Source organism: Pundamilia nyererei, unplaced genomic scaffold (genome assembly GCF_000239375.1).
Source record: "Pundamilia nyererei isolate P.nyererei 1_Seehausen unplaced genomic scaffold, PunNye1.0 scaffold00130, whole genome shotgun sequence".
In the NCBI taxonomy this organism is placed as follows: Eukaryota; Metazoa; Chordata; class Actinopteri; order Cichliformes; family Cichlidae; genus Pundamilia; species Pundamilia nyererei.
In genome coordinates, this window is record NW_005187531.1 from 1,749,606 (window position 1) to 1,768,307 (window position 18,702).

Below are 18,702 nucleotides of genomic sequence, written 5' to 3' on the forward strand. Positions count from 1 at the left end.
TCTATCTATCTGTCTATCTATCTGTCTATCTATCTTTCTGTCTTTCTTTCTGTCTTTCTTTCTGTCTTTCTATCTGTCTTTCTATCTTTCTTTCTATCTTTCTTTCTTTCTTTCTTTCTTTCTTTCTTTCTTTCTTTCTTTCTTTCTTTCTTTCTATCTTTCAAAACAGAAGCTTCTCCTTCTAAGTAAGAGTAACTACCCATGACAGTTGATAATAGAATTCAAATAATTTGATTCATGGTTGGCCTGGCAAAACTTTAGGTTACTGTTTGAAACAAGCGTACTTTGATACTTCGTGTAATTCTGGGAGCCCCTGCTTTAAAAACAAGAGTGACTTATGCACTGTTTACAGCACAGCCAAACACGGTCATAAAGCAGGAGTCGTTTACTTTGTGGAGTTTGCAGTCCGCAGTCCCATCACTTGCAGATCTTTATTTAACTACTCATCATGCCTGTCCCTGATCAATGTTTGATCAATAAATCCAGAAGTGCAGTTAGTATTAACGTATGTGACCAATTCTTTTCATTTTTCCATAATTTCTTCACAGTAAAAATCACTTTATTTCCCATTATAATGCTTTTTTGTGAAACAGCAGCAGTACACTTTAGAAGAGAGAGTGTGAATAGTTCAAGCTGAAATTCATGCAGTGTGAACCAACTTGAGAATTCTGGTCATGTGACAAAACGACTTAACAAGCAGACTTGGACCCATTAAAAATCCAGATAATTTTAACTGCAGTGGTATATAGTTGCATGTCTACGCTAAAGAAATCGTTTTCTCAATTATGCCCATGTTGTTGACAGAGGTTTGAGTTTTTCTGTCTGTAATTTAGACCTTACTTTACCTGCTGACAGATTTGTAGATACACGCCATCCTCAAAAGTCAGTGATGAATGGATAAATACATCTATGTACATAATTAGTCAGTGAGACTTGGAAGAACTTTGGTTGTTAAAGCACATGAAAGAGCTGATTAACAAGTGTAATGTTTGAAATATGCAAAAAATATGCATATGTTAAATATGCATATGTTATATCTGGGACTCTCCACCATTTGACCTTAGAACTGAAGAAGCTTCTCGGATGAGAGGTGAAACGTCTTCAAGCAACTTAAAGAAGTCCAGACGCTTTTCTTTGCAAGCTCCTTTGACTGAAATATGCAAAGTTAAATCTTCTTAAGAGAAACCTTGCAGTGATTTCTTTTTTTCACCCTCCTGTTTCTCCGCACTGTGCCATTTGATGATAGTCTGCATGGTTGGAGGTGCTAACACATTGATGACAGAGAACTACTCAAAACTGTGGCTACTCATTAACTCGGTGAGCGTTTTTGTGTATGCGGAGGAGAGGGTGGGCATGTGGTTTGAACTTGAGTGTGTTTGCCTCTTTTGTGTTAGTGGTAGTTTTATTGTGGAGAAGGTAGCGATGTTGTGGCGTGGCATTTTGGGCCTCTGGGGTTATAAGGGTCTGAGAGGAGATGAATGGGAGAAGGTGGGCTCTGTGAAATAAAGCTGTACATTTTTGCTTTCATTAAGTTTGCTTTGGAGACAGACTAGTGATGATCCCCAGGCTTTACTATTTAATCATCACCCTGTGGTCACTGATGGATAGTGTTTCTGTCATATATTCTTTCTGTAAGTTTCTTGTCATGTCTTACTTTTTTGTAAGACACTCGATTGATCAAACTTAATCAAACTAAATGTTTAATGGGGTGCTTGTAGCTCAGGAAGTACAGAATGGATCCGCTAAAGGGAAGGCTTGGTTTATCAATCGCTGGCTGCTCCACTCTGCAAGCCAAAGCAAGTGGGGGCAAGATACTGAGCCCCAATTTGCTCTCCAATGCATCTATTGGAGTGTGCATATATGTGAATGTTACTTAGATAGAAAAAGCATAGAAAAAAGTGCTTGTAGATCTGCACGGTGCTGGAATGGGCTGCAAGATTATGAGCATGAACCTTTGTAATAAGGTGATCATCAATCGCCCTTGATCTGGAGCTCCGTGAAAATCATGGGGTGAATGATTATCACAAAAAAGGTGGTGGATATTCCCAAAACTACATGGGAGAAGCTTGTTACACAGGGGACCACAGTCACAAAGAACATCATTTATAACATACAATGCTGTAATGGATTGAAATCTTGCAGCGCCTTAACCTGCTCAAGAAGGCACACGTACAGGCCAATCACAAGTTTGTCAGTGAACATCTAAGTCAGGGGTCCCAATCCCAGTCCACGAGGGCCGGTGTCCCTGCAGGTTTTAGATCTCACCCTGGGTCAGCACACCTGAATCACATGATTAGTTCTTTACCAGGCCTCTGGAGAACTTCAAGACATGTTGAGAAGGTCATTTATCCATTTAAGTCAGCTGTGATGGATCAAGGACACATCTAAAACCTGCAGGGACACCGGCACTCGTGGACCGGGATTGGGGACCCCTGATCTAAGTGTTTCAGAGAAGGCTTGGGAGAAAGTGCTGTGGTCAGATGAAACCTGTGTTGTGGATGAGCTTCACTTTTTCACCTGCCTGAACTAACTCTATTTTTGGGTAATAATGTGATAGCACTGCCAGCTGTTGTTGTTCTTCTTCTTTTCCTTCTTTTTCTTCTCCTGCTTCATTTTCTTGCTCACCCAACACAAGATCCGTTCACAAGTACATTTCTCACTGATTATTGTACTTGAGATGGCCAAAAATCTCATCAGCTGCATTATGTTTAGCAGATGTGTTTATGGTGATTTATCAAATGTCACCATTTAAAAGTCTGAACAAGATTATCCCATCGCCCACCAGGCAACGCTTTGAATATCTGCTGTTGGTTACTTCTGAATGAAGCTACAGAGCCATAAAAAATAAATGTCTAAAATATGGTAATATGTGCTTCTAAATTACATATCTTATGCATGAACACAAAGCAACTGGAACATACTACCTCAGGCTTTATAAGATAGATTTGCAACTCAACTTTTTATCCCTTCTTACTTATAGTAGAAACTGCGCTCTTTTTAGTTTATTGACTTATCCTTTAAGAAATTTAGCTTTGGGTGTTTTCTTCTTTGTTTTTCCCTTTTTTTTTTTTTTTAAGCAACAGATAAACAGATAATGAAAGTTATTGATTCTTGTAAGTTTAGGTCTGTTCTACACACAGCATTAATCATTAGCCGGTCTGGATCACTCCTAAACCGTCTTAATCTGGCAGTTCCAGTGTGATTTTTATCCAAAGCCCTCTTGTGCCCTATCCTTGATTTTTTTTCAGATATTGTCCACGAAAATCTGAAGATGGGATCTGACGGGGAGAGCGATCAGGCATCAGGAACGTCTTCAGACGAGGTCCAGTCTCCGACGGGCGTCTGTCTGAGGAACAGGGTCCACCGGCGAATCTCCATGGAGGTGAGACGTGCAGAATCCCGACACACATGCACACACTGTAAATCATGTAAAAACTGCTTACGCTGCAAGTCCACATACCACGCTTCACCTCTCATCTCCTTCTGCTCGTCTTCTCCACTGCCTCAAGTGATTTGGGAGGGGGTTGGGACAGATTGTTTCTCGGCTAATGGGTTCTAAGAGTCGGGGCGTCATGATACTGATAGCAGCCCTGCTCCCTGAGGACAAAAGAAGAGGCTGGTAAAGAGACGAGATAATCTGTGCTGGTTACCACAGTGATTTTCTTCTTGTCAGCTGTCTACACTTGAGAGCATGCTCCTTTATTCTTCTTGTAAAGAAGAATACAATTATGTTGTGCTATTTTAAACAACTGTGTGACATGTATAAGTGAGTAGTACTTGTAGCATTTCAAATGCAGGGGTGAATTATAATACAATATAAAATGTATTAAAAACAAGCATTAGGCCAATTTTGTTGCATAATCATTTTAAATGACTCCTGTTAGTAATCTCCTTATTTTCTCATTCATATTTTCAGCTTTCGCCACTTTTTGTTTTTCTTAATACCCCAAAGAAAGTTATTTATACATGAAAAACTGGCATTGGTGTCACCCAGGATAGATTAGAATTAGTCCCTTACGCAAGCTCAGATAAGAAAAAAAACAGAAAAGAGGGAGAGAGCTGAATTGAAACAGATCTCATGATTATCAGGGGATTTTTATGCCTTCTAGTTGTTTAATTTTTCAGTGGTTTTGTAATCATTTGAACCCTTTTACTGCACCTGTTATGGTGTTACTCACTAGGAAGTTACAGAAAATCTCTTCTCTCCTAATAGAATTAAAGCAAATGCTGACTTTACCATAGATTATGTGCACTATAAAACCTACTTGATATGTTTACTTGTTTGGCTTTTTTTTAATCTGGGGGAATATTGATTTGGAAAGGAAGACTGAATTCACCTGGAGACCCCCTGCCCCCTGCTGGTCAATGGTAAAATAGGCCAGAACCCGCCATATCACCTTCCCTGATGTATGCTACCTCTCACAGAGATACACATGCACACTGACCTGCTTTTCACCCCTTTTAAATGTTAGTTTCATTTGTGCATGAAATAAGTGGAAATCGAGGATGTGGTCAAAGACAGCAGATACGCGTTACATGAGGGTAAGCGTACTGCTCTTCTTGTGGTTCTTTGCTCGCAGAGGTTTTCATAAAGTTGTCTCAGCAAAGAGGTTAAGAGCACAGCGAAAGCTCGGTCACCTGGTCTTAGTAAAAGATAAACAGGCTTTTGGTTTCTCACTTGTGAACCAGCTCTATGCCTGGGTAAAATCTGTTTCCTATATTATAAAAGCAGTATGGGTATTTTCTTAACCCATTAAACTGATGCTTCAGAAGTCTACAAAGTCTTTGTGTTGATTCATTCTTAAAGAAGATGCACAGCGTAGTTTAAATAGGAAGCTACCTAAAAATCGCACTAGCCAATGAGATATCTCGCAGTTTGAAAATGAGTGTTGTAGATCTCAGAAGGAATGAGTTGGTTCTGTCCCTTTGTCCACACTCCACCGCCTCTCCACCAAGTTTCATTAAGTTTGACCTGATCAATTTTGTATAACTCTGCTGACAAACAAATGGTTAGAATATTGGCTTTTGGAGAGTGCAGTCCTCCCCCAGGGTCAGTGCCCTATCTTACACTCATTAAGAAAGCAATTCACATCTTCACCACAGTTTAATAGGGTCTTCCTTGGCTAGGCTGCCAAGCTTCAAGCAATTGGCTCACAGTGTTGCTGAGAAAGTTACATGTTTACCACTTCCATAAGAGTGTAGGTAGCAGGCAGGTGCTGCTAATTAGGTCAACTAAAAAAAAAAAGATCATTTTCAATTGTGAGCACCTCTGGAGACATTTTGGCAGTTTGTCCCTTTGTGTTAATACTACCAGTCTTCCCATTGTAGTTGTGTGGTTAGACAGATCTTGTGAATCGAAATGTCCTGTGAAAAACTTTCTTTTTCATGACTCTATCATATATTGACACCATCTTGATGGAGGACAAATTTTCCTTTTACAAGATGCATATGTTGACTATGATCAGACTTTTGTGGGAACTCATAATACTAACTTATTCTCCGAGCAGTCTCAGAAAACAAAAAACTGTTGTCATGAGAGGGAATAATTTATTTGCGGTGAGGCCAAACTTTAAAGGTAAGTACAGAGATGGGAGGTTTATGCACGCTGTATTTTTAATCCACTAAATGTTTTTTTTCCCCATTACATCCATCATCATTATGTAAGCTCGTCAGTGTCAGATGTGGTGTTCTTGACTTTGATCCTGGAATAGATATGATCTGACATCCAGAACACTTTAGATGTGAGTTGTGCAGTATGAGTGCAGATTGGCTGTACGAGCTTAACGCAGGTACAGTTTTATAATCATGTTGTAATCATGGTGTTGTTTTTTTACCAGCAGTCACACTTCAACAGGCCGCCTCTTATTTTCACCTTTCATAAGATGGTGATCGACCTGTTTTTTGTCGTCTCTGGGAGTAGGAGGAGAAGAGGACGAGTTATTTTAGAAGCAGCAGGGATGTGGGTGGATTCTGCAGGGCACATTGTCTTGTGCTGCTCACTGCTGAAACATGCCCTACACAACATACAGACGACACTTAACAAGTGTCAGCAGCACATGTGTGATCTTGTTACACAGGCTAACTTTACGGTTTCTTTAGGAACGTTAGATAAAGACTTCTTTATATATGTGTGTGTGTGTTTTAGGACCTCAACAAGCGCCTGTCTCTGCCTGCTGACATCCGAATCCCTGACGGCTACCTGGAGAAGTTGCAGCTTAGCAGCCCACCCTTCGACCAACCGCTCAGCCGACGTTCGCGCCGAGCCTCGCTGGTCAGTGTGTGCGCGTGCGTGTCTGTTTGTCTCTGTTCTTTTACTGCTTTGTGGCACAAGCAGTCCTGTTACCAGACACCCTCTGTGCCGGGTTTCCATGGTGATTTTCCTGGTACAAGCCCAAGATGGATTAATCTGTAGTCACATGCGCTCACCTCACACTTGTAGCCTATAAAATTAGATCGTAATGCTCTGCTGCGGTGTGGTTATCATCACTGACAGGGAGATTCGTGGTCATCGTGAGTTTGCCTTTGAAAGTTTTTTGAAAGATTAAATGTAAATAAAAAGGTTTAAAGACGGTAAACACTCATAATTAATCGCCTTTCATTCTTCTTGATATCGATTCTTCTTGTTTTTTGGGGGTTTTTTTTGGTCAATCCCTGAAGACATGCTGTCAGAAACCAGATATGATAGAAAATGTTTGATTCATGCTGCTCTGTGGGCACACATACATGAAATATTCATATGTATCATTATTCATTCTTAGTTTCTTAGGGGATTATCTTGTTCTTGTGCTTTGGAACTACACTTGTTGGTGAGACTGGGTGCATGATTTTGCTACTGAGTTTGTGAGAGATCTGTGGGCTGCTTTGATTTATTTCTTCTGAAGGTCCTGTAATATTAAAGTATCAGTCCAATTTTTGAGAAAAAGATTTGACTCTATTCTTTTTTTCTGTTGCACCAGCCAAGTGTAAGGGTCTTTACTAAATATATAAATATTACTGAATATTTATATGTAATACGGACAGATTTCTTTTTTTTTTTAGCGAGTGATCAATGTGAGCTCTTTACTTCAGGCTTGAGGCTCCAGGTGTTTTTTTTCCTCTCTTCTGGGCTCTTTTGTTTAGAAGTTATATACCTAATATGGTCATGTTCAAACATGTTGTTGTCTTAAAGTGATAGGAGCTAAAACAGCCCATTTCAGACTGGATGAACTGCATCAGTATAAGATAAATACAGAGTATTTTTAACTGCGCTTCATGCACTGGTACTCTGTAAGGGTCTAGAATAAAACTGGAATAGGACGTGATCCTAATGGGCCCTTAATTGCTTGACAGTTTGAAAACCTTTGATCTAAATCATATCCTCCACATGTGAACTTTGGGTCTTTCCCTCTGAAAGAAAAAGTATGATGTGGGTTTTGTTGCAACATTATTAAAAAAACCCTGCTACAAATAACTAAAGTTTGAGTGTTCATGATGGGTTATGTAAAGATTTGAGACGCCTTCGGTTTTCTGAAGGGTGCGGGGACACAGTAAGATGTTGCAGCAGGAAAACACCTGCAAAGCCTGCTCAAATGTGAATGGTCAACAGAACGCAGACTGCATTTGTTTGCAAGTGTCTGTTTGCAGAAATGAGTGCAATTAATATGCTTAAATTCTTCTCTTCCTTAGTCAGAGATTGGTTTTGGAAAGTTGGAGACGTACATTAAACTGGACAAGCTGGGAGAGGTGAGGAAGGCTCAAGTTTCCACATGCACTTCACAGTGTAACTTTGCTATACAGTATTACCATTAAATTAATGCTATGTGTTGCTTTCAGGGAACTTACGCCACAGTGTTTAAAGGACGCAGTAAACTGACTGACAACCTGGTGGCGCTGAAGGAGATCCGGCTGGAGCATGAGGAAGGAGCCCCGTGCACAGCCATCAGAGAAGGTTAGCAGGTTTTATGTCCTTTGATACATCAAAGTTCTGGTGTTTCATCTGGAGTCTTGTGTAGCAGTTTAGCTCAGCCATAGTTGACTACAACAAGACGTGACACCCTGAGAGAGACAGCTCGAATGTGTCAATGTTACATTTTAAACCTTCTTATCTCTAAAATAAATTCTGATTTAAAATCCTTTGTTTTATGAACTGTCCTTTTAATTGGTGTTTCATTTTCCTGAGTCAGGTTTTGTTATATAAATGTTAAATGTTTCTGTCTTTGTAAACATCTTTGTGCATCTGTAGTGTCATTATTGAAGGACCTGAAACACGCCAACATTGTGACGCTACATGACATCGTTCACACTGACAAGAGCCTCACACTCGTCTTTGAGTACCTGGTAAGACTCAGAGTGGATTTGTTGAATGACAGAGAAAAAGAAAAATATCCGTTTATAGACTTTTTGTACATGTACGTCCTTGTCTAATGGTGCCACCTCTTCTTGAAGGACAAAGACCTGAAGCAGTACATGGACGACTGTGGAAACATAATGAGTATGCATAATGTGAAGGTGAGGATGATGTTTTTTTTCCCCATGCTATGTAAAGTAAACTCTTTTTTTTTCAACCCTTCCAGCTTTGTTATATTTTCTGTGTGTCTAACAGATTAAACTGTTTTGTCAATTTTTCCATATAAATTCTCCCAAGAGTCTAAAAGCATCTTTTGGTCTTTTCTTCTGTTTGTATTTCCATCACATCAGGCAAATTAGATCAGAAAAGCATAAACATAAGTAATGAAAACATGAGCTGACTTATTAATAACATCAAGCCATTTAAAAATACCTTTCCAGATCTTCCTGTTCCAGATATTGCGAGGGCTGTCATACTGTCACAAAAGGAAAGTTCTCCACAGGGACCTGAAGCCACAGAACCTCCTCATCAATGAGAGAGGAGAACTTAAACTGGCTGATTTTGGTAAGAGGAAGACCAGCAGGAGAGGATCTTCACAGACATAATGCTGATTTGTTGTGTAAAAATCCTTATGAGTCTGTGGTGGCTTTGCAGGTTTGGCCAGGGCCAAGTCTGTTCCAACTAAAACCTATTCCAACGAGGTGGTGACTCTTTGGTACCGACCTCCTGATGTTCTGCTGGGATCCTCTGAGTACTCAACCCAGATCGATATGTGGTATGTAGCTTATAATAACTACAAATAATCCTTTTTATGGTTTTAAACTGCTATAACCATATCCAACTTCTTAATAGCAATGAACTGGTCTGCATTGGTGCATCATATCTTTATTCTCTTCCCCCTCCTGCCCCCCCCCCCTCTTTCTTAAATAGATAACTATCATATCTGATATCATATCTCACAGTACAATAATATTGAATGGGTTGCATTGTTGTACTTTGTCATGTTTCTCAGGTCTTTGTCTGAATTTCTACCAACATTACTTGTCATGTTCTCATGTTATTGCTAAGGATTGTCTATTGCATTGGAGTCACACTGGGTTAAATATGTACACTTGGGTTTTAAGGGGTATTTATTATTTTCTTCATTTTTGGGTTGTATGGAAGCCCCAAACGCAATTTCATTGTTCTTGACAATGACAATAAATAAAATACTACATACTATCATCACTAATTAAATGCTGAATCAAATGGCTGCTGGTAATGCAACACGTGTCCCTTGTAGTTACAAACCCACAGGGAATTATGACCTAACTAAACAGCACTCTCTACTGTACTGCACTTCTTATTTCATTCTTTTTACTGCAGCTGCTAATGATAACAGCTTTTCATTTGCTTTGGCTTGTGTATGAATAAATAAATAATGTATGTCTGAAGCCAGAAATAAGTTTTTATCAACTTCTGATTTGAAAAACTAAATTTTAAAGGAGAAGCACGGTTATAAGTAGGAAGAAGGTGAATACTGTAGGCTCCGACGTTACAGTAACTGCTAGTTATTCTTTCAATTTCATGGTGCAAAAAAAAAAAACTTTAAGAAGGTAAATGACAGTCAACAAAACACCAGTCAGGTGTCAGGTATGAATTGAGGATGATAATGTGGTTCACAGTTGGTGCCTTAAACTAGTTATTTAGTTAGTTGTAGATCTCTTGTTGTTGTAGTTGTGTGGTTGTATTTTCAGTTAGCTGTGGACTTATAAAGTGAGGGAATGAAATGAAGCCAATGTCCCATTTACACAGGCCTAGACACCAGTTGGTCATGAATTACTCTGGTTGCTAGGGAAAAACGTGTATTCTGCAACTGGTTGGCTTGTAGTTGCTAGGTGAAATTGGTCCCAAAGAGGCATGTTACTGCAACACATACCTCCCTGCAAAGGCTTTGATCGTTAGCAGATCGCAGTGGTCACCCATACTTTGTATGGAAAAAGATGACTCGTCTGCAGACACTTGTCAACTACTTGCTAAGCAGCAGTAAATCTGTGAAAAGTGCGAGAGAAATCGGAAATGAACACCTGGGCACCTTTAGAATAAAAGATTTTAAAGGAAACGGTACAGGTTTTGCTTGCGGTTTTTGTTGCACTCTTACAGTTTCACTACTTCTTTGCAACCCTCAGATCTTGGCTAACAAACCAGTAGTATGCCTACAGTTAGCCAAAGTCATGAAGTGATCTCTGTTTTCCATGATCACTACATACTGCTCTTTGGTCTGTTTAAATGAATGCGTGAAGAGGTAATGCTTAACTTTAATAACATTTTTGTGTCATATAAAACTGTTCGCCTCATCATGAGACCTCTTCAGCATTTTTAATTCAAATTATTCTCAGCTTGAAAACTGTTAACCCCACCTCCCACTCACTCATTTATTGTGTGAAATTGCATGTTTGTGTGTCTCCAGGGGTGTTGGATGTATATTCTATGAGATGGCTGCAGGTCGGCCTCTGTTCCCCGGCTCCACCGTTGAAGACGAGCTCCACCTCATCTTCAGGCTACTGGGTGAGCATTTTCTGCAAGATCTGATCTCTTTAACAACTCAGACGTTTCACCACATGTTATTACCGGTACCTGCTTAATTGAACATGGCAACCTACATGTGATTGTGTGACTTCAGGAACACCTACAGAGGAGAACTGGCCAGGAATCTCTTCTATCGAAGAGTTTAAATCCTACAGCTTCCCCAAATACAAACCCCAGCCAATCATCAATCATGCCCCCAGGTACCGCTCGCACGTGGGATCTGTTTTTCCTTATCTGCCCCTTTGCATTTATATAATTGATATATATTCTTGAGCGTGTGTGTGCATGCTTGTGTCTGTGTGTGTATGCCTGCTGCAGGCAGGAAATCCTGTAAAACATTTACAGAGGTCTGTCCACTTCCTTCCTCCCATGAGCGCCTAGATTCCCATCAACCCAAACTGTTCTCTTCTTTTTGTCTTCTTTAGGTTAGACAGTGAAGGCATCGAGCTGCTGCTGTCATTCCTCAGAGTGAGTCTTTACTGTCACAGTAATCACAATACTGTATAAGTAGTTGTGTATATATATTGCACTGATATTCCTAGTTTTCTTTGTCTTATGCAAGCCTTTGGTTAAATAGTAACAGCTGGTCAAAACTGAGTTCTGTTAAATGCTCCTATTAAACCATTCACACCCAGCTTTTTAAAAACTGATTTAGTTACTCAAAAAATAGTGAGACGTACATGAATATCATCAGTGGTTTGGTGTAACTTAAGCCCCAGTCACACAGAGCGACACCCCACCCCAACACCCGGCAACCACAAGTTGCCAGGTAAAAAAAGAAAGAAAAGAAGTGTATTGCTCAATGGGTTAGTGAATGGTTACTAGTGGTTGCAGAGAGTCCCAGGGTATTGTTGCAAATAGGTGTACGGGGCTGCATTAAATGCCTCTTTATGTTTGCTATGGGTGCTGGCAGGTTTCCCATAGGTTGCATGGAAGAACCAGCTTGCCTGTATATGTTTGACTTTTAGTCTGGTAGTAGTTTTCAGAGTCTAAGTCTACTAGCAAACAAAGGACTTTAAACTAATGAAAAATAATCTAACTAGTTTAAGGCACCAACCGTGAACCACAGTATCACCAGTTCATATCTGACTTCCAGTTTGTTGCTTGTCATTTCTCTTCTCATCTGCTGGATATGAAAAAAGGCTGATGTGTTTACGTTTGTGTGTTTCTGTAATGGCAAAGCTTCAGCTTTGCATCACTAGTCACTAGATTTATTTTAGTAATGAATTCCTTTATGATGACAGCAGGAGGCACAGTAACGAACTTCTTGTGAATTCCCTGATTGCTGCACTGATGCGTTTTTTGATAAAGTCACAGGATCCTTATCGTTTCCTGTTTCTGTCTCCGCAGTACGAATCCAAGAAGAGAATTTCAGCTGATGAGGCAATGAAGCATTCCTATTTCAGGCAGCTTGGGATGAGAGTCCACACACTGCCTGAGAGTGAGCATACACACCTTTGATAATAAAGCTGCTGTCTGTCTTTCAGAGGCTTTGGTTCTCGATTCTTTTATCTTTTCTGTTACTCGTTGGAGTAACTGAACCTCTCCCCTGTGTTTCAGGTGTATCAATATTCACATTGAAAGAAGTGCAGCTGCAGAGAGACCCAGGCTACAGGAACTCCTCGTATCCAGAGTCAGGTAGGTGGAGAATCCAAATGTTTAACCAACTCGGCTTTTTTAGATCATTTAACGAAGAAATGAAATCATGGTCTCAATTACATTTTCAAGTGCTTTTTAATTAACATGATGCTGATTTATTTATTTATTTTAATTATGGTCCATGAATTCTAAAGAACCCACCCTCTGTTCAACATGCAGTTGTACCAACAGCCACTCTAAAGAGTCAACCACCTTTGTCCTTACATTTTGTCCTGTCCAAAAATAGCTAAATAATATATCGAAGATCAAATGCACCAAGAGCTAAGCTGATCAGCTCCACTCTCTCTCAAACATGTTCGAATCTGGTTTCAAAAGACGAAGAAGGCATCAGCATTGATCTCAACCTCGAGACTTCAGAAAAGTAGTTCATAAACTGTTCGGTGACCTCACTGTGGAGTCAACCATCCTTAAAATTTAAATGTGAACTTTAAAATGCTTTATTGCTATCATTTATTTATGATGAAAATGCATCTGTTAACTAAGACGGTTCTAGCATCCTAGAATTGCCTAAATGCATGCGTGTACACACACACACACACACACACACACACACACACACACACAGAAAGTGCAGTTCTGAATGAGGAACACCTGCGGTCTATGGCTTAAACCAAAGGCATTATGGGTGATGTATTTTACATGTTGTTTTTTTCTCTTTTAGGTAACAGCAAGATCAACAGGAGGCAAAGCATGCTGTTCTAGTGTTTCATGAAGAAGACGCCCCACTTCATCTACACCTCCCAGCAGCCTCTTGCATGAGCCCACCACCCCTCGGAGTGACACCCACACCACCCATTTAACTACACACACGCGCACGCAAACACTCAATCTGAGCGAGTGACTCTGAGTTGAATCTATTTGGTGACTGTTTATTTATTGGGGGCGGGGGGGGATGGGTGAGGTTGAACTTTTTTTTGCTGCTAAACTACTACTGTCTGTATTTAACACAGTGTGTGTCTGCGCGAAGGCGCGCGTGTGTGTGTGTGTGTGTGTGTTTGCACAATGTGAACTCGGGATGCCATGCACAGTTGAGCAGTCAGTAAGGTTACTATTGTTCTCCTGACAACGATCCTCCGGCTTCTCATGAGTCAACTGATGTTGATGTCGATGCTGTGGCCCAAGTTGTTGTTCTTGTTGTCGTCGTCCTTGGAGATCGAAAGCTTCTTTTGTAAAATATGTATATCTCTATATACATATATATTTGGAGATTATGTTTTGTTTTTCTTCGAGCTTCCGTGACTGAACTCTACAACATTTCCAGAAACACTAGATGGTGTTGGTTGTCATTTCTCCAAAAACATTTAGGATGGACTTGCAGAAGACCCGCTGCCCTCTGGGGTTAAACTGAAAATCAGAGAGTGTGACTATGACTGACAGCTGAAAGAAGCACACGCAGAGCTACATGGTCTACATGTGAACATCCACCCCTTGCTTCTTTTTGACCACTGTTGCTCACCAACGGGACCAAAACTGAGGTGTGACGGGAGGGGAGGCAAGCAGATGAAAGAAGAGGAATACTGGAGCTGAAAAGGAAGTCATGTGACTCCCACAGGAAGCCAGCAAGCCTTCCTTAAAACCTCTCACAGAGCTGCCAGGATTTCAATGCTTTGTTTCCTTTGTTTTCTTTTGTGTGTGTTTTTTTTTTTTTGTTTTTTTTTTAAATATAAATGCAAACTACACTTTCTTGCTTTGTGTACATTCGGAGATGTCACTGCAGTAATTCTTTGTGTTTAACTTGCACTTCATGTGTGTGCGTGTATTTTGTTTTTGGTCTGTTTCAGTTTGTTATTTTGTTTTATTTTTTTCTTTTGGAATCAGGGACAGGAGCCTCGCTTGGCCAAGTTTACCCAACAGTATTAGGATGTGTTCTCTGTGTCTGTGACCTCTCCTTGTGAAACAGCAGTGTCAGTGTGGCATGTTCTCAGAGCTGGGGGGTGGGATAGTGGGGGTGGGGAGGGCTGTTCAAAGGCAATGAGGGTTGCCTTTGAACAACCACTGCTCTTTCAGTATTTGTACAAAAAAAAGACATTTCAAATTGAAATTTTTACATTTGCCCGCTATGTTGTTTGCAACCAACAGTGATGCTACAGATGATAAAGCCTGTTGAGAAGTCTTGCTTTTGATTATATGTTTACTGAAACAAAGGGAAGACCTCCTCAAATCACCCTCTTATAAATGTTCACTGGTGTGCTTTGCATCCCTGGCTTATTTTAGTTGTATATGCACTTTTCTTTTTGCCATGGACCAGTGTAGGCGTAATCACTCGTGGTCCAGACTTTGGCTGATCTTCATTGGAAATGGTTACATGAGAAGATTGACGTCATGCTAAATGTGAAGCTTTAGCTTTGGTTGGGTTAGACTGAAAAGAGTTTGAAATGACGAGCTGTAACGTTTGTCCACACCTACAAAGCTGACAAATCAACGCATTCTGCTTTATTTCACCGTTTAAGTGAAAAACATGATCACCTGTAAAAACCAAAATGTTTTTTTTACAGGTGCTGGGAATTTTAGCTCAGTGTTCAAGCCCAAGAGTGGTGTCAGCCTTGTCATCTTACTTGGGGCACATAAGCATGTTTCTCGAAATGTCAAACCATTTCCTTAAAGGATTAATAGAAAACATTACATTTTTGTGGCAGCAAAAAAGTCACACGCAGAAGAATTACGTAAAATGTCAGCGAACACCTGCACTCACAGTAGCAAAACAGACCTGACTGCAGTGGTTAATCTTGTGCAACTAAATACCAGGGTGCTTACATCACATGTAAGATGATCTGATGGAGGTTTTCCTGTTACTGCAGTTCTTTTGGTCGACATCTTAATGAAAGTTTTGTATTTACGCTCTTTTTTTTTTTTTTTTTCTTTTTTAAATGTCTACAGTAGAGATTTCTCTTTCAGATACTGATTGGGTAGAAAAATGCTATAGAAGTGCTCGAGGCACAACTAATTCTTGATAAATTAATATATGAAAGCATTAATGGAGTAAACTAAACTAACACAGTTTGCAGCTAACAGTTTAATAATCCTGTAGATAACTCTTAGGAGGCTTTCCTTATAAGGGGGACATTATCATGTTCAAGAGCTCAACACAAACTGTGACAACACAAATACTGTAAAGAAAATATACTGTAACCAGTTTATATTTAGAATAATGTATAAATTATTGTGTTCCCAGGAAAATGTCATTATATTAATGGTAGATTTCCTGTATTACATCGACCCAAAACATGTCTCTTTAAAATAAAGTAGCTTTCTTATACTGCATGCTTGGATGCTTCACTAGAATAGTTTTTGTTTTTCAGAAGTTATTGATTTCCATTTTACTTGGATCAGACCGAAAGATGCAGGATTATTTCTCCGTGAACTGCAAACTGTTCCTGTTAATAGGACATTTGTGTGCACGAACAGCAGTAACATGCACAAAAGGAGATTTCGATAACAGCTAAAATATTTATCATTGTAAAACTGTACTTTTTCAAAATGTGTGACTGATGTATTTTTCCGTGAACACGTCTGAACGTGTGTGTGTATGTGAGCCTGATGCATGGAAGGCCTGCTGTGTTGTGAACTCGACCTCTCTGAAACACTGAGCTGCCGGTGAACAGTTGGTGTGTGACTCTTTTTACTGGAACTATTTATTTCTCATAACCATGGAAAGTAAATTTAAACAGTTTCCTAAAAGCTCTGCGTAGCAGTCATTCTTTGTTTTTCATCCATCCCAGGACCACCTTGTTGCTACAGCGCTAATCACCGCACCACCACGCTACCTGATAGTTAATTGTGACTTTTAAAAAAAGTACTATAATAATTCTATTTCAAAAAAAATGTAACATTTATTTAAAGAATGCAGAAAACAAGCAAATCACTGAGAATACACTTCTATTCATTTCTCTAAAACAAAAAACAAACCATTAAAACAAAAAAACAAATTCTTTGTGCAATTTTGACTTTGAATGTCAAACTTAAGCTAAACACATTTACATAAATCTTACATATTGAGAAAGGCACAGCTGGTAGAAGGTTAAAAAATTACAGTGCATTTGAAAAAATACAAGATATTATACAGGAAATAATGACTTCCACAGCGTTGTAGCACTCTGGCTAGCAGGAGTTCTGCTAGGAGTCAGTGAAGGTCCCTTGTCATGTGGTCACATGTCCGGCTCAAAGACTTTTTTATTGTGTTTAATAAAAAAAAAGAAAAAGAAAAAATCCTGAGGCCTGCAACATCCAAAAAATGTGAACATTTGGAGATTTGGTATATTAAAAGGAAGGTTTAGCAGGAAAGGAAAGGGGGGGGAAAGCTGTATCATCCTCATTCACGACTTGCTCGCTGTTGTAGCAAGTTTTCTTTACTGGCCTATGTAGCCTGTAGTGTCAAATTCTTGAGTTATGGTCCCTTTTGATCAAATTTTGATGAATTCAAAGACTGATCCTTTCATATATGTGCACTAAACATTAAAGCTAGAACAGTTCATTGACTGTTTCAAAGGTTACAAAATCCATTACTAAAGCTTACTAGTGATTAAATCACTAAGTTCTTAATCCACACACACAAAAAGTGTTTTGAAGCTTTAAGTTGTGATTTTAGGGTTTAGGCTGTGACTCTTCTCTTGGTATTAATGAGATTTTGCCTGAAGGTGCTTTATGTTGTAAGGTAGAGACCCTACAAGAATACAAATCTGTCTACAATTCACAAGGATCGCTACTCCTGGAGTATTGGTCAGAGCTGACTCGAACCTGCACACAATATTCACCCAAACTGTGCTCAAGGTCAAGACTATGTTTGAGATTTCATGGATGCCCTGTCAAATTTTCAGAAGAACCACTCCTCCTAGAACACTGGTCAGTTTTTAATCTATTGGGATTCATTAACAATTAACATGATAGGACTGTAAACGTCCTTGACTTTTTAGTGAATTTCAGTTCTTGTTTACACAGTTCAGCCAAGTAAGTACTTACTTTGCATACTTTACACATTAAAATAACCTGTGAATTGTGATGAATCATAAGCCAGATGAGCTTCTATGTCAGTGATTTTCTGGGTTACAGGTCAGTTTATTTACAGATAAATCTTTCATGAATGAGCTTTCAAGTACTTTGATTTTATTACCTTGTGAATAAGCAGATCTAAACATTTAACTGTCTGGCTCTAGCTTCATTTTCTGCACACATACGCGGGAGTGCCAACAATCCTGGCATGTAACACTAACCCTCAATAGGAAAGTATATTTCTGTGCTTTCTTTAAGCTGGAGGTATGAATCTATTAAGACTAGCCTCTGACACTGTGGTGTACACTAATTAGGAATGTGGATACTGAGTTTAGTTAATGCAAGGGGGGAAAGCAGTATTATATTTCAGCTGGTCTGCATCACTGAAGCTTAGACAAAGTGGAATGAGACTGATTTTTTAAAAAAATGACATGAGAAATGTGATGAGGTCTGGCCTTCACTCAGATTCTTTGCTTGAAAACAGTTCAAAGATTTCTGTCCTGAAGGAATGAAAACGCCAAACACATGTTAAAGCAAGTAAACATGAAAAAGGGGCCAATGCAGATGCTCTTCTCAGAGAGCAAAGTTTCAGATAAGCTCCTGTTTCTTCTATAATCAATACAAAGCAACAGGTGTTGGATTTAAAGTGTAACAGAGCGAGTCCAAATCCTCGGCGGTTCTAATGTGTTTAATGGGCACCGGTTCAGTGTTAATGTGGTCCGGCCCATTTCCCTGTTATCTTAGGCTGGCATCAAGACTTGTGGGAGCTGGAGGACAGCAGCAGAGGAGAGGAGGTGTCCATGGCAGGCAAAGGCACAGGGATGGGTCCGTTCAGCAGTGTGGGGAACTGCAGAAGGAGAAGAAAAAACTGGATTTTTGTATTTGTTGTGTTGTTTGTGTGAATGACAAAATAGTCTCCTGACCCAACTTCACTGTTTTCCATGGATATAAATTAAAATAAAAACACAGTCACTAAAAGTGAAGAAGAAAGATAAACTCGATAGTTTGAGTCATTTGTTACTTTTTCTTCAGTCATTTCTTTTTGTTCTTCTGCATGCTTTTACGAGCATCCATCCATCCATCCATCCATCCATTTTCATCCGCTTTGTCCGGGGCCGGGTCGCGGGGGCAGCAGCCTAAGCAAAGAGGCCCAGACCTCCCTC

General features: G+C 39.7%; 2 protein-coding genes across 3 annotated transcripts in view; one reads left to right on the forward strand and one right to left on the reverse strand.

The window, feature by feature from the left end:
* Nucleotides 1-14,323, forward strand: part of cdk17 (cyclin dependent kinase 17) — a 50,585-nt gene extending 36,262 nt beyond the window's left edge. The window contains exons 4-17 of the mRNA XM_005743355.2: nucleotides 3,249-3,382; nucleotides 6,146-6,271; nucleotides 7,666-7,722; nucleotides 7,813-7,927; nucleotides 8,222-8,316; nucleotides 8,425-8,487; nucleotides 8,767-8,890; nucleotides 8,981-9,101; nucleotides 10,776-10,873; nucleotides 10,989-11,094; nucleotides 11,320-11,362; nucleotides 12,245-12,335; nucleotides 12,455-12,532; nucleotides 13,215-14,323. Of these exons, the coding sequence (XP_005743412.1) occupies nucleotides 3,249-3,382; nucleotides 6,146-6,271; nucleotides 7,666-7,722; nucleotides 7,813-7,927; nucleotides 8,222-8,316; nucleotides 8,425-8,487; nucleotides 8,767-8,890; nucleotides 8,981-9,101; nucleotides 10,776-10,873; nucleotides 10,989-11,094; nucleotides 11,320-11,362; nucleotides 12,245-12,335; nucleotides 12,455-12,532; nucleotides 13,215-13,255 (1,292 nt within the window). The 3' untranslated portion in view covers nucleotides 13,256-14,323. The remainder of the gene's footprint in view (nucleotides 1-3,248; nucleotides 3,383-6,145; nucleotides 6,272-7,665; nucleotides 7,723-7,812; nucleotides 7,928-8,221; nucleotides 8,317-8,424; nucleotides 8,488-8,766; nucleotides 8,891-8,980; nucleotides 9,102-10,775; nucleotides 10,874-10,988; nucleotides 11,095-11,319; nucleotides 11,363-12,244; nucleotides 12,336-12,454; nucleotides 12,533-13,214) is intronic.
* Nucleotides 14,324-16,386: 2,063 nt separating this feature from the next.
* Nucleotides 16,387-18,702, reverse strand: part of elk3 (ETS transcription factor ELK3) — a 16,072-nt gene continuing 13,756 nt past the window's right edge. For both annotated transcript variants that reach the window (XM_005743358.2, XM_005743359.2), the window contains one exon: nucleotides 16,387-18,386. In XM_005743358.2, the coding sequence (XP_005743415.1) occupies nucleotides 18,291-18,386 (96 nt within the window). In that variant the 3' untranslated portion in view covers nucleotides 16,387-18,290. The remainder of the gene's footprint in view (nucleotides 18,387-18,702) is intronic.